This window comes from Anomaloglossus baeobatrachus, chromosome 5, assembly GCF_048569485.1.
Source record: "Anomaloglossus baeobatrachus isolate aAnoBae1 chromosome 5, aAnoBae1.hap1, whole genome shotgun sequence".
Classification (NCBI taxonomy): Eukaryota; Metazoa; Chordata; class Amphibia; order Anura; family Aromobatidae; genus Anomaloglossus; species Anomaloglossus baeobatrachus.
Window position 1 is genome coordinate 19,241,238 of NC_134357.1, and position 15,529 is coordinate 19,256,766.

A 15,529-nucleotide genomic window follows, 5' to 3' on the forward strand; every position below is an offset into this window, starting at 1 on the left:
GCTGAACAACCTGGAACTTCCTGCCTCCAGAGCTGTGATCTCCTTGGTGGGCGGACACCAACCGCCTGGCTCCACCCCCTGGTGTGAATCATCAGCCTCTGGAGGAAGGCAACAAGGATTTGTGGGTTAGCTGGTGTACCTACAGGGAATGTGGGGTGCGTGTGTGTTGTTATCTGTGTCCCCTGGCTTGCCCAGGGCGACACATTCCCCCTTAGCAAAACGCAGACCGTCCTCGGGCTGCCCGTCCAACACCGGTTTTATTTTCCTTTTTGTTTTCTGAAAATGTAAAACGGTATAACATTATAAACGGTAAATTATATACATTTTTAATAACAACTCTCCCAAGACGGGAGGCACATTTACTTTTAACGTTACAACGGTGTACGGTCACGGTTTCCGCTCTCTCCCACCCAAGCAACCTGGCCCTGATGCTGCCCCTAAAACCCAGGCAGCACCCCTTGACCCACAGTCCAGCACAAGTTACCCGAGCGGGATCTGTCCTTCCCTCCAGAGGGTGGCCACCGGTTCCTTTGGTGGCTGGGCCCTAGCCTGCTCTGCTCAGGGCCCTCCCTCCAACCTGCCTCTCCGGAGATGGTATTGCGGAAACGGTAACGGTACCCAACATATTTACAAGCCACTTAACGTTTGTGGTGCCCTGCAAGTTCACGGGCTTGTCCATGGATAGTTCCCATGCAAATAAACTTTAAACAGTCCCCACGGGGACAACGGTGCCGGCTCCAGCCGGTTGCAAATCACAAAGCAAATCAGGTAACTGTTCGGTAATTTTCATTTTTATCATCTGCAACTTTCAAAACTTTTCAACAACTTAACTCAGTGGTGGTCCCAACGGGGACGGTGCAACGGGCATCCGCTGCCCTACGGGGTGTCTTCGTCCTCCTCACCCGGTTCGGGGTGGAAGGACACGGGCACTAGCCCCTCCAGTGCATAGCAATTACGGCGTGGAAGGGCTGCCCGATACCCATTGCCTCCGGTTCGGGGAATATAAGTGGCCTCTATGCCAGGCAGGGCAACGACCTCCTCCTCTTCTTCCGACACAGGCTCAGTGTCAAGCCCGGGGTCGCTGTCTTCTGCCCCCGCCGCAGTCACAGAGGGAGGCACACCCAACGGGCCAGGTGCGGTGCAGCACGCGAGTGCGTAGGACGGAGGTAACACAGGAGCCAGGGGTAGACCGGGTCCCTCAGCCGCAGCGGCCGGTCCCTCGGGGACACAGGGGCGTGGGTCACTCTCCAGCTCCTCCATCACGGCCTCCACTCCACACACTCGGGCCACAGCAACTAGCGCTTCCACCTCCGCGGCCCACTGCTCCATCTGCCCGCCGATTTGACTCTGGTAGCGACGGCAGATCCCTGCCGCCCGGGCCCTCAACCATGCTGCTGTTCCGGACACCGGCTCGGTAGTCTCCGCAGTACTAGGTGGGGCGGACATCTCGGCAGTCGTGCTTTCCAGGAACCCAGTGTTGCTGCAGAGTCCTGGCGTCTCCGCTTTTATAGCTGCTGCTACATGCGTCCAGCCGCCATCGCGTCCCCCTTAGCTCTTTCCGGCCCCTCCTTTCTCGGGGCGGGGTTTTGGCCTTCGCGCCTCTACTGCTCGAGAAGACGCTCGAGTGGGAACATTTCGCGCCAAAGATGGCGGCTTCTGAAATTTTTCTGCCGGATACCTCCGGCGGTAACAAGGCGCACCTCTACCAGACGGCAGAGCGGTAAGATCCTGTTCGTGACGCCAAGTTGTCGCGGGCGGGGAGGAGGGTGTCGGCACACTACGCTCACCCCTTCTGCTCGGGTCCGGCAGCTGCTCAGTGGTGGCTCGAGCTGTGGGCCGGATCCCGGGGTTTCTCGAGCGACACTCCTCGCCCGTGAGTGAAAAGGGGTGTTTATGGTTGGGTGTGGGAATTGTTATAGTTCGTGACGCCACCCACGGTTGTGGTGATTTCACCACCGCTGCTCAATGTGGGGATCCCGGGGATGGTGATGTGGAGCAGCCAGTTGTTGTGTTGCCCCTCCGTGGGTAGGGGTTGGTGATCCCGGGGCCCAGTGGGGTGCAGGGGCGCAGGGGCAGCGCTGTGCCTTGCGGCACTGAGGTACTCACTCAGCCAGTAAACACGACACAGTTCTCGGTAAACAAACGGCTGGTTGGACGGGTCCCTCGGACGGTTCACGGTGCTGCGGTTCCCTGCAGTTAGCGGTGACGGTCTCTTCCCTGCACCTTTGAAATGTCTGTTTGGTAGCGGTGGATTCCCACCGGTTACCCGCTCCCCGACTGCAATCTGTGCCGGAGGAGCTCCACACTTTGCCCGCAGGCGCCGGCCCTGGAAAACTGGTGCCTTGGCGGTGTTTCCCCGTTGTGGTTGGACCTTTGCCGTCAATCAGGACTTGCTTGTTGGGGGATCTACGTCCCCTTCACTAACGGATTTAGCAATTTACAGCGACTCCAAGCCTTGCTGGGATCCGAGAAGCCCCTGCTCTGGTGCTGACTGCCCTTTGTATACTGCTCCAGACCCCCCGGATACACACAGCCTCCGTGGTCCTTCCAGCAACCTCCAGACAGTCCCACTGCAGATCTTCACCACTGTCTGCTGACCTTGCTGACTCCGTCTGGGCACGCAGCCACAGACCAACTTCAGGCTTTCTGTCACTTTCACTGCTGTTTCACTCTAGCTCCCTCCTGAGCTACACTCTGTTCACCTCCTACTCCTTTCTACTCCCTCGCTGAACAACCTGGAACTTCCTGCCTCCAGAGCTGTGATCTCCTTGGTGGGCGGACACCAACCGCCTGGCTCCACCCCCTGGTGTGAATCATCAGCCTCTGGAGGAAGGCAACAAGGATTTGTGGGTTAGCTGGTGTACCTACAGGGAATGTGGGGTGCGTGTGTGTTGTTATCTGTGTCCCCTGGCTTGCCCAGGGTGACACATATGCGTCACGGGCAAATCACTGCCCGTGTCGCACAAAGTCATTAAACCGCCGTCACACGTACTTACCTGCTGAGCAACCTCGCTGTGGGCGACGAACAGCCTCTTCCTGAAGGAGGAGGGACATTCAGCGTCACAGCGACCTCACACAGCGGCCGGCCAATAGAAGCGGAGGGGTTGAGATGAGCAGGACGTAAACATCCCGCCCACCTCCTTCCTTCCGCATAGCCGGCGGGTGCCGCGGGACGTAGGTAAGCTGCAGTGCATCGTTCCCGGGGTGTCACATGGAGCGATGTGTGCTATCCAGGTACGATGAACAACCAGCGCAAAGAAAAATAAACGATTTTTTTTAAAAATGAGCGACGTGTGACAGATAAACGATTTGCACACGATTTGCAAACGTTTTGCGTCGCTCGTAGGTGTCACACGGGACGACGTCGCAAACGATGCCGGATATGCGTCACAAAAAACGTGACCCCGACGATGCATCGCATGATATATCGTCTCGTGTGATGCCCGCATTAGTCTTGGCTGTCTAGAGGACATTATTCCAGTATAATTTTTATCTTGTTCAGGTGATCTTTAGCAAACTACAGACTGGCAGCAATGTTACTTTTGCAGAGCTGTGGATTTTTCCTTACAATCTTGCTATGCACACCATTATTTTCCAATGTTATCTGATGGTGGACACACAAACTTTACCATTATCTAATGTGTGAGAGGCCTTTAGTTGCTTTAAAGTTACCTTGGGTTCCTTTGAGACCTCGTGGATTACTATACACCTTGCTTTTTGTTGGTCTTGAATGTCCTCCATTTTTCTACACAATTTGTCTGACTGTGGATTGGTGGAGTCCAAACTCTTTAGCAATAGTTTCATGACCTTTTCAAGCCTGAAGAGAATAAATAACTTCTGAAGTCCTCGTAAATCTTTTTTGATACATTTCCACAAACATGTTGTAGACTTTGATAGATCCCTGCTCTTTAAATAGAACACCTGAATGTCACTCTGTTGATTTGATAACACCAGATTCTTATTTCACTGTCAAATTATCTGCTAATCCTAAAGGTTCACGTATTGTTGCCTCTTATATACATGCTATTGAATCATTTTTCAATATTTTCCCTTCCCCTCGACATCACCAAGAAGAGACAGGATCTGCCCCAAAGACAGGAAACCTACAGCTTTAAAAGGCAGAGCCTCCCTATACACTTCAGTGGTTTCCAATCCTTCTGGAGACCTTACGTGACCCCTCCCCCACCCCAACAGCTTGAAAGCACACCCCACTAGGGCTGTATCCACATCTTGGGTGCAGAGCAGAAGCCTCTCTTCAACAAATTTGTACGGCAGCCACATGGTCTTCACCTTCCATTTTTTAGGCACCTCAGGTTGGATTGGCGGTCTAATGACATTTACTATGGGAGAAAAGTTTTGAATGTTGTGCTCCCTCCCTAGAGGATTTCCGTCCTTGGTGCTGTCATTAGAAAAGGAAAATAGATAATTACTTACTGGTAATTGGGTTTTCCAGACCCAAGATCCACAGCCTTTATATTCTCTTCCTCTTTATATTTTTTCTGTTCCTTGGAGGTGGTGTGTTACACTGCTTGACAACAGGGGTCGGGGGGAAAAAAGGGGGTTTCTTGCCCTTGGGGTGGATCATGTCTCTCCTTGGTGCTGTCCTGGGGCTGGAAAACCCAATTTCCAGTAAGTAACTATTTTTTACTCTTGTATTTTATTTGACTATCTATTTTTATGATTTCTATGAAAATGTGATGTAATTCTAGGTTAAATTTATGCAGAAATATGGAAAATCCTGAAGGGTTCACAAACGTTTAAGCAGCATTGTAACTGCAGGAACTATAGAAATGTCTGTAGTGATATTTATTACTGTCTCTACATACACAGGATTACATAGTGGTGAAGACCTCTAGTGATCGCTGTCAGGCCCCTGTGCCTGAAGGATGGGGGGGAACCCTGAGCCCAATCCCAGGGCCTCCACCGCACCCCCGGATACATGAGGACATCAATGACCAGAAGATCCTAGAACTCACCTACAGGATGATTGAGCTGCTGACTGGAGAGGTGACACTGCTGGGAATGCTGGGACATTATACAGTAACGCTATGAAGGGATCGGGGGTGACGGTATCATTGTATGTGTCAGGTTCCTATAAGGTATCAGGACGTCACTGTCTATTTCTCCATGGAGGAGTGGGAGTATCTAGAAGGACACAAGGATCAGTACAAGGACGTCATGATGGAGGAGAATCCGCCCCGCACATCACCAGGTAATAGACGGGACTAAATACACATCTGTTAAAGGGATTGGTCACTCTAGGGACATATTTAAACGTTGACCAGCTACTGAAGAAAAAAACTTTCAGAAAGATGAAAATTAAGTACATACAAATAATGTATATATTTACTTGTGTCTTTCCTACAGTAAGAACCAGTAAGAGGACAACACCAGAGAGACATCCCGGAGCTCAGGACTGGTCACAGGATCATCAGGTCGGTGGGGAGGAGGTTGTAGGGATCTGATGTGTAGGAGGCTGCGCAGGTCGTGTTCTGCCGTAGAGCATTATTGTATGATTTATACATGGCGGAGAAGGCAGCGGACCACAGACGTTACATGGGGTCTGGATCTTCTCATACGTCTCAGGCTGTGTAAAATGTTGGGAAAAGGAACTGACAGGTTGGATTTATATGGCAGATGACCAGCTCTTTGCTTCAGTCGTCCTGCTAATTAAAGGGATGTTACCAAATCACGTTATTCCCTGTCCATGGAATAAGGAATGACTTGATCACTGGGGGTTTGACCACTGGTCTCTCCATTGATTCTGAGATTGGGGCTTTGTGATATCAAGATTGTGGCTCTGCAGCCCCTTCCAGAAAAGAGCGATGGTGCGCATGCTCAACCTCTACTTCATTCATTGTCAGTGGGACTTGGAAGTACATCGGTCAGTTATTTACATCAGTCCCATAGACAATGAATGGAGCAAGAGCTGAGCTTGCACAGCTTCACTCTTTTCAGAACGGTGCTGCATTCACAAGATCTCTAGATCTCGTGTCACAGCAGTCGGATCCCCGCAAAACTACATCGTGTGCAGAATTATTAGGCAAGTTGTATTTTAGATTTTTTTTATTATTGATCAACAACTATGTTCACAATCAACCCAAAAGACTCCTAAATATCAAAGCGTAATGTTTTTGGAAGTTGGAGTGTTTTTTTTTTTAGATATGGTATCTTTGGAGGATTCTGTTTGTGCAGGTAACTATTACTGTGCAGAATTATTAGGCAACTTAATAAAAACCAAATATATTCCCATCTCACTTGTTTATTTTCACCAGGTAAACCAATATAACTGCACAAAATTTAGAAATAAACATTTCTGACATGCAAATGTGGCGCCCTGGACAAGCCAGGTCGTCACAGAAACACCACATCGCACCCCACGCCCCGGCTAGGCACATCTAAGTCAAACACAAAATCCTTGTTGCCTTCCTCCAGGGGCTGATGTCCACACCAGGGGGTGGAGCCGAGCGGTTGGTCTCCGCCCGCCGAGGAGTACACAGTCCTGGAGGCAGGAAGAGGAAAGCAGATTAGTTCCGTAAGGGAAAGTGAGAGGAGTGTAGTTTGGAGAAGTGGAAAAGGAGCAACTGTCTGACCGTGTCCGGGTGTGTGGCCCGGGCACAAGCAGCAAGGTTGGCGGACGGTGGTGACCGTCTGCAGGAGAGGCCGATTGGAGTGCACCGTAAGGACCGGGGACGGGCGGTGGCCCGCCGGTACCAGAACGGGACACAAAGAGAAGCCAGCACCGTTCGGCAGGGCCTACGGACCCCGACCAGGCTAGGAGTCGCCGTTGAAAATGTCAAATCCGTCAGCGAAGGGAACCTCCAGGGTTCCCCAGCATCCAAGACCCGATAGAAGGGAACAGTCCACACCGTGAAGGGAAATACAGTCACCGCCAAGGCTACAGTTCCCAGGGCCAGAGCCTGCGGGCAAAAGGGGCTCCCTCAGCACATATCCAAGCTGGGGAGCGGGTTACCGGTGGGAAGCCATCAGTACCGAAACATCTTCCAGGTGCAGGGAAAGGCAGTCACCATCAACCTTCCGGGAGCTAGAACCACCGCAACCGTCAGTGGGTCCCGTTCATCCTGCCGTGTGTTTTATCAAAGACTCTGCATTGATCATTGGCTGAGTGAGTACTACTGTGCCGTGCGGCACCGCTCTGCCCCCGCGACCCTGCACCTCACCAGGTCCCGTAACCCACCTGCCACACACACACCCTCCCCCTCACCGGGCCCCGGGACAACCAATCCCCCTACCCACGGAGGGGAAGAAACCAACATCCAAGCTGCTCCCTGCCATCGCTCCCGGGATCCCCGTTCAGAGCAGCGGTGGGGTCACAACCTCACCACAACCGTGGGTGGCGTCACGGACAATAACTCCCCAAAACCAATCCCCTTTTCACTCACGGGCGAGGAGCGCCGCTTGAGTCCCTGGGATCTGGCCCTCCGCTCAAGCCACCGAGTAGCCAGCAGTAGCAAGCGCCGGACCCGAGCAGTGGGTGAGCGCAGCGTCCTCCTCCTCCGCCCGCGACACAAAAACAAAACCCAAAAAAATTAGTGAGCAATATAGCATCCTTTCTTTCTGATGACACTCAGCAGCCTACCATCCATAGATTCTGTCAGTTGCTTGATCTGTTTACGATCAACATTGCGTGCAGCAGCCACCACAGCCTCCAGACACTGCTCCAAGAGGTGGACTGTTTTCCCTCCCTGTAGATCTCACATTTTATGAGGGACCACAGGTTCTCTATGGGGTTCAGATAAGGTGAACAAGGGGGCCATGTCATTATTTTTTCATCTTTTAGACCTTTACTGGCCAGCCACGCTGTGGAGTAGTTGGATGCATGTGATGGATCATTGTCCTGCATGAAAATCATGTTTTTCTTGAACGATACCGACTTCTTCCTGTACCACTGCTTGAAGAGGTTGTCTTCCAGAAACTGGCAGTAGGTCTGGGAGTTGAGCTTCACTTCATCCTCAACCCGAAAAGGTCCCACAAGGTCATCTTTGCTGGTACCAGCCCATATCAGTACCCCACCTCCACCTTGCTGGCGTCTGAGTCAGAGTGGAGCGCTCTGCCCTTTACTGATCTATCCATCTGGCCCATCAAGAGTCACTCTCATTTTATCAGTCCATAAAACCTTTGAAAAATAAGTCTTAAGATATTTCTTGGCCCAGTCTTGACATTTTATCTTGTTTCTGGTTCAAAGGTGGTCGTTTTTCAGCCTTACTTACCTTGGCCATGTCCCTGTGTATGGCACACCTTGTGCTTTTTGATACTCCAGTAACATTGCAGCTCTGAAATATGGCCAAACTGGTGGCAAATGGCATCTTCACAGCTTCACGCTTGATTTTCCTCAATTCATGGGCAGTTATTTTGCGCCTTTTTTGCCCAACATGCTTCTTGCGACCCTGTTGGCTATTTGCCATGGAATGCTTGATTGTTCGGTGATCACGCTTCATAAGTTTGGCAATTTCAAGACTGCTACATCCCTCTGCAAGACTTCTCACAATTTTGGACTTTTCAGAGCCCGTCAAATATCTCTTCTGACCCATTTTGCCAAAGGAAAGGAAGTTGCCTAATAATTAAGCACCCCTTATATAAGGTGTTGATGTCATTACACCGAACCCCTCCTCATTACAGAGATGCACAGCACCTGATTTACTTAATTGGTAGTTGGCTCTCAAGCCTATGCAGCTTGGAGTAGGACGACATGAATAAAAAGTATCATGTGAGCAAAATACTCATTTGCCTAATAATTCTGCACACAGTGTACAATGTATAGGGGATAACTTGCTTTTTTGGGGGGAATAACACTTTAATGATCTTTTCTGGTCATCTATTCATTCCCTGTGAAGTTTCCAAGTTCCTGGTCACTTTTTAGCACATTGTTTTCACAGCTTGTCAATCAGGATGAAGTTCTGAACCATTGTCCTACTACAGACATAATGGAAGAAGAGGAGAAATATGTGAGGGGTGACGAGCAGTGTAAGAAGGAGACTCCGACAGATGACGGCTCCGGTGAGTAGTGGCCACTGAATGCAGATCACATATTCCTCTTCTTCACTGGATGCAGCAGTTTTATATTAAAATTGGTAAATGGATCTCTCACCAGATCTCACTTTCACCAGAGTCACAAAAAATATAAACAGAACACTTTTTTTTTTCTCCCATTTTTTTTTTTTTATGAGCTGAACTCAGAAATCTAAGACTCTTTCTATGTACAAAAGACCTTTATCTCTCAAATGTTGTTCACAAATTTGTGTAAATCTGTGTTACTGAGCACTTGTCCTTTGCTGAGATAATCCATCTACTTCACAGGTATGACATATCAAGGTGCTGATTAGACAGCATGATTATTGCACAGGTGTGCCTTAGACTGGCCAGCATGATTATTTCACAGGTGTGCCTTTAGAATGACCACTATAGAAGGCCACTCTAAGGCTAGTTTCACACTTGCGTTGTTTTGACGCTAACGGAATCCGTCACTAATGTAGTAGTTCATTTATTTACATTTGAAGCGCGTTACTATGGCGCGTGTGTGTGTCATGCAGTACCCGCTTGTGTCCACATGATGTCGCGCTTCCACTGTAAATAAATGATCTGTACTGCATTTGTAACGGAGCCCGAATCTGTTAAAATAGCGCAAATGTGAAACGGTCCTAAAATGTGCAGTTTTATCACACAGCACTATGCCACAGATGTCACATGCTTTGAGGGAGTGTGCAGTTTGCTACTGACTGCAGGAATGTCACCAGAGCTGTTGCCTGTGAATTGAATGTTCATTTCTCTACCATAAGTCGTCTGCAAAGGTGTGTCAGAGAATTTGGCAGAATATCCTCACAACCACAAACCATGTGTAACCGCACCAGCTCAGGACCTCCACATCCAGCATCTTCACCTCCTGGAGCGTCTGAGACCGGCCTTCCGGACAGCGGCTGCAACAGACAGTGCAAATCCAAAGAATTTCTGCACAAACTGTCAGAGCCCATCTCAGGGAAGCTCATCTACAGCTCGTCAACCTCATCGGGGGTCTCCACCAGACTGAAGAGCGTCGTCGTAATTGACTTTTGTTGGCAAATGTTCACATTCGATTCACGGATGAAGCCCGGTTTTCACTGTACAGGGCAGATGGCAGACTGTGTGTACGGCGCTATGTGGATGAGCGGTTTGCTGATGTCACCGCTGTGAATATAGAAGCCCATCGTGGCAGTGAGGTTATCGTATGGACAGGCGTATATTACAAACAACGAACACAGGTGCATTATTGGTGCCATTTTGAATGTACAGAGACACTATGATGAGATCCTGAGGCCATTGTTGTCCTGTTCTTCCACCTCATGTTGCAGATGATAATGTGCGGCCCCATGGTGCAAGGATCTGTGCACAATTCCCAGAAGCTGAAAACATCCCAGTTCTTGTATGGCAGCATCTTCACCACGACAGGTCACCCATTGAGCAGGTTTAGGGCTCTGGATCGGCGAATACGACAACGAGGACAAGTTCCTGCCAATATCCAGCAACTTCACAGCCATTGAAGAGGAGAAGACCAACAATCCACAGCCACAATCACCAACCTGATCAACTGTATGCAGAGATGTGTTGCACTGCATGAGGCAAATAATGGTCACTGACTGGTTTTCTGCCCCTCCTCCTTCTCCAAATCCCCTTCAGTTACTGGAAAACTGCACATTTTACAGTGGCCCTTTATTTTGGCCAGCCTAAGGCACACAGATTTAGACAAATTTGTGAACAGTATTTGACAGAAAAAGGCCTGTTGTACATAGAAAAAGTCATGATCTTAGAGTTCAGCTCATGAAAAATGGAAGAAAAAAAATGTATTGCATTTCATTTTTGTTCAGTGTCTATTTCATTTTACTTATAAAATAATTTGTGTCATGATCACAGTGCTGCTTACTAATTATATTATCACTCCATTATATAAGGGATAATATATTCCCAATATTAGACTGGGAATTAACATTGAGGTCTGGGCATGTCCTCTCCCATCCCACAAACTGGGATTTCTTGCTCAAGAATAGGGACATTTTAACAATATTTATATTTGATTAATGGTGATAATAAAAGTTAAATATTAATATTATATATTCACATTCTTTATACCCAGTGGTGTACATTATATGTGGACATAAATACGGGAGGGTGGTAAAAGAGCTGAATATCTTCTTACCCTCTTCGACTATGCCAGGCTATGGGAATATTACATGTATATATGAAAAAATATTTGCATCACTGCAACTAATTTATTCCAAGTAGACAAAGAGCTGGGAAATGTGGATTCTCAATCCCAATTATTCCAATTAAATTGCATATTCTCATTGTATATTCTATAATATCCTCATTAACCCTTTCTTTAAACTCTTCCCGGTGCAACCCATTCATTTTTTTGTTGTTGTTTTCGCCTCTTCTTTCAGGAGCCATAACTCTTTCTATATTTTTGGAGACATCGCTATATAAGGGCTTGTGTTATGCTGGGACAAGTTGTAGTTTTGAATGACACGTTACTGTACTTTGTACTGGATGGGGAGGTGGTGAACAAATCCCACAATTGCGTTTGTTTTTTTTTTAATGATATCTAAGAAGTTGAAATATGACTTCAGATCAGTACGACCACAGTGATGCCAATCCTGTATAGTTTTGTATTTTATGTAGTGGTGAAAGAAAAATCTTCAATTTGTAAACAAAAAAGTGTGTATGTATATATATATATATATATATAATTCTTATTTTATATTTTCTGTTGCTTGGGTTGTTTTTCGTGTGACATACTGATGTTGGTAAAATTGCAACATGTGTTTATAGGTTTTTTTTTCTTATTCATAAATAATCAAATTAGATTACATTTTTGGCAGATGACTGTAATAGGAGCGCAGAGGGACATCTGACTTCTGATTTAGAGGTAGAAAATCCTGATAACTTGCAAGATACACATGACGTACATGCAATTGTCACAGATATACCCTCATCTTCTGCTTCATCACAGACTGAAGAGCAAAGTAAAATTCACGGATGGGGTATGAAATATCCAGCAACTGTAAACCTAAAAGAAAATAAGCCATTTTCATGTTCAGAATGTAAAAAATGTTATAACACCAGAGCAAATCTCGTTGTACATCAGAGAATACACACAGGGGAGAAGCTGTATTCATGTTCCGAATGTGACAAATGTTTTACAAATAGATCACATCTTGTAGTACATCTAAGAAAACACACAGGGGAGAAGCCGTATTTATGTTCAGAATGTGGAAAATGTTTTACCAGAAAATCTGATCTTGTCAGACATAAGAAGATTCACACAGGGGAGAAGCCATATTCATGTTCAGAATGTAAAAAATGTTATAACACCAGAGCAAATCTTGTTGTACATCAGAGAATGCACACAGGGGAGAAGCTGTCTTCATGTTCCGAATGTGACAAATGTTTTACAAATAGATCAAATCTTTTAGTACATCTAAGAAAACACACAGGGGAGAAGCCGTATTTATGTTCAGAATGTGGAAAATGTTTTAGCAGAAAATCTGTTCTTGTCAGACATAAGAAGATTCACACAGGGGAGAAGCTATATTCATGTTCAGAAGGGGAAAAATGCTTTAGCAAGAAATCTGGTCTTGTCAGACATAAGAAGGTTCACACAGGGGAGAAGCCATATTCATGTTCAGAATGTGGAAAATGCTTTAGCGAGAAATCTGATCTTGTCAGACATAAGAGAATTCACACAGGGGAGAAGCCATATTCATGTTCAGAATGTGGAAAATGTTTTATCAATAAATCTGATCTTGTCAGACATAAGAGAATTCACACAGGGGAGAAGCCATATTCATGTTCCGAATGTGGAAAATGTTTTACAAATAAATCAGATTTTGTTATACATCAGAAAATTCACACAGGGGAGAAACCATATTCATGTTCCGAATGTGAAAAAGGTTTTAAAACAAGAATAGCTCTTGATAGTCATGTAAGAACCCACACAGGGGTGAAACCTTATTTATGTTTAGAATGTGGAAAATGTTTTAGTAATAGGTCTGGTTTTGTTAAGCATAAGAGAATTCACACACGGGAGGAGCCATATTCATGTTCCAAATGTGGTAAATATTTTAAACATAAATCAAGTCTTGTTAGTCATCAGAGAATTCACACAGGAGAGAAACGCTATTCATGTTCAGAATGTCAGAAATGTTTTCAAAGAAATTGTGATCTTGTTATACATCAAAGAAAACACACAGGTGAAAAGCCGTATGCATGTTTAGAATGTGGAAAATGTTTTACATCTAAATCAGATCTTGTTAGACATCAGAAAACTCACACAAGTAAGAAACCATATTCATGCTCCGAATGTGAAAAGAGTTTTAAAACAAGATTAGCTCTTGATATGCATCTAAGAAACCACCCAGCAGAGAAACCTTATTCATAACGAGGACCCAGATCAAGATGGGGGTAACATCGGACGTAACCCAAAATGCCTCATGCCCCAATGGGAGCATTACATGCACATATACAGAGTGTAAGGGAGTGTAAGGCTTGGCCGCCCCACACTTGCAAATCCACTGTGTGTAATGTTTCAATTTTATATAATGGTATAGTGTGTTCAAACGGTCACTAGGTGGCCACAATGTGTAAGCTGCTTCCCTGGTACTCCTGGGCTAGAGGTAGTTAATTAAGGGGAGGAGCTTAGTCAGAGAAAACGGGCACCCGAGTACCAGGGAAGCGGTCGGTCGGTAAAATGTATGAATTATCCGTTGCTAATAGTAACCCCTTCTGGAAACAAAAATCTGCCCGACTAAGGCGAGATAAAAAACTGTTTTTGAAGACGTTGACAAATAAAGAAGTTTGATTAAAAGAACCTGTGATCGTGTCAGTGCTTGTGATGCATGAAGAAAAAGTATGCTCATTACTGTATTGCACTAAAGAGGTGGTTGGGGTGCAGCGAAAAGAGACCGGACTGCGTTACAGCCGGACATCAGGCTCTGCCACTATTATCAAGACCCTCAACCGCCCCTTTAACATATGCATGATCAGAATGTGGGAAATGTTTTCCAGTTAAATCAGATCTTGTTAGACATCAGAAAACTGACACAAGAGAGAAATCGTATTCATGTTACAAATGTGAAAAATGTTTTTAAACGAGATTAACTCTTGATATGCATCTAAAAAAACACACAGAGAAGAAATTTTATTCATGTTTAGAATGTGGAAAATGTTTTGGCACAAAATCTATTTTTGTTATACATAAGAGAATTCACACAGGGGAGAATCCGTATTCATGTTCAGTATGTGGTAAATATTTTAAACAGAAATCATATTTTGTTAGTCACCAGAGAATTCATACAGGGGAGAGAAACGGTATTCATGTTGAGAATGTAGGAAATGTTTCAGAAATCACATTTTGTTACACATCAGAGAATTTATACTGGGGAGTAGCCATATTCATGTTCAGAATGTTGGAAATGTTTTACACATAAATCCCATCTATTAGACATCAGAAAAGTCACACAGGTGAGAAGCCATATTGCTGCTTAGAGTGTGGTAATTTTTTCACAAGTAAATCCTATTATACTGAACATGTGAGAAATCACACACAGGAGAAAATATTTTCATGTACATAGAGAGCATTATTTTAGGCTATGTGCGCACAATACATCTTTTACTGCAAAGTCTATGAGATTTCTATTTTGCTGTCCGCACAGTGCATCTTTTTTTGGCTGCACCGATGATCGTGTGGCTCACTTCAGTCGCTTCCTGAACCTCACAGCGGGCAGTCATGTTCTATGATGCTCACTGGTAGCTTGAAATGTAGCAGAGTTGAATTCGCGTGGGACCTCGTGTACATTACGTCAGACCTGCAGGAGTGTTTTGGGGGTTAATAAAGTGGTGAAAGATTTGTGCTTTTTTTGTCTTTTATTTCAAATAAAGGATTTTTGAGTGGTTTGTGTTTATTTGCTTTCACTTACAGATTAGTGATGGGGGAGTCTGACAGACTCCTCTTATTACTAATGTAGGGCTTAGTAGCAGTTGTGGGCTGCCATTAAGTGTTTATCACCCTAATTGCCACTGCACCAGGGCAAAGGGACAAACCGGGTCCAGACCCAGAATTGGCGCATCTAATGGATGCCTGACTTCTGGATTGGCTGAGGGCTGCTATTGTTAGGCTGTAAACAGTGGGAACCTTCAGCAGTGGCTGCAGCTAACCTGAGTAACTGCACCGCTGATCACGTGGCTAACTTCACTCACTGCCTGAACTTCACAGTGGACAGTCATGTTCTATGACGCTTGCTGGGAGCTTCAAATGTAGCAGAGCTGAAATGTCGTGGCACCTCGTGTGGATTAAGTCAGACCTCCAGGGGTGTTGTTGGTGTTAATAAATGGGTGAAAGATTGGGCTTTTTTTGTCTTTTATATCAAATAAAGGATTTTTGGGGTGTTTGTGTGTATTTGCTTTCACTTACAGATTAGTGATGAGGGAGTCTCATAGACTCCTCATTACTAATCTAGGGCTTAGTGGCAGTTGTGGACTG

General features: G+C 46.0%; 1 protein-coding gene across 1 annotated transcript in view; it reads left to right on the plus strand.

The window, feature by feature from the left end:
- The window catches only part of LOC142312567 (uncharacterized), a 79,952-nt gene extending 66,124 nt beyond the window's left edge, over positions 1–13,828 (plus strand). The window contains exons 17-21 of the mRNA XM_075351559.1: positions 4,831–5,007; positions 5,089–5,212; positions 5,368–5,435; positions 8,898–9,018; positions 11,871–13,828. Of these exons, the coding sequence (XP_075207674.1) occupies positions 4,831–5,007; positions 5,089–5,212; positions 5,368–5,435; positions 8,898–9,018; positions 11,871–13,429 (2,049 nt within the window). The 3' untranslated portion in view covers positions 13,430–13,828. The remainder of the gene's footprint in view (positions 1–4,830; positions 5,008–5,088; positions 5,213–5,367; positions 5,436–8,897; positions 9,019–11,870) is intronic.
- The last annotated feature ends 1,701 nt before the right edge of the window (positions 13,829–15,529 follow it).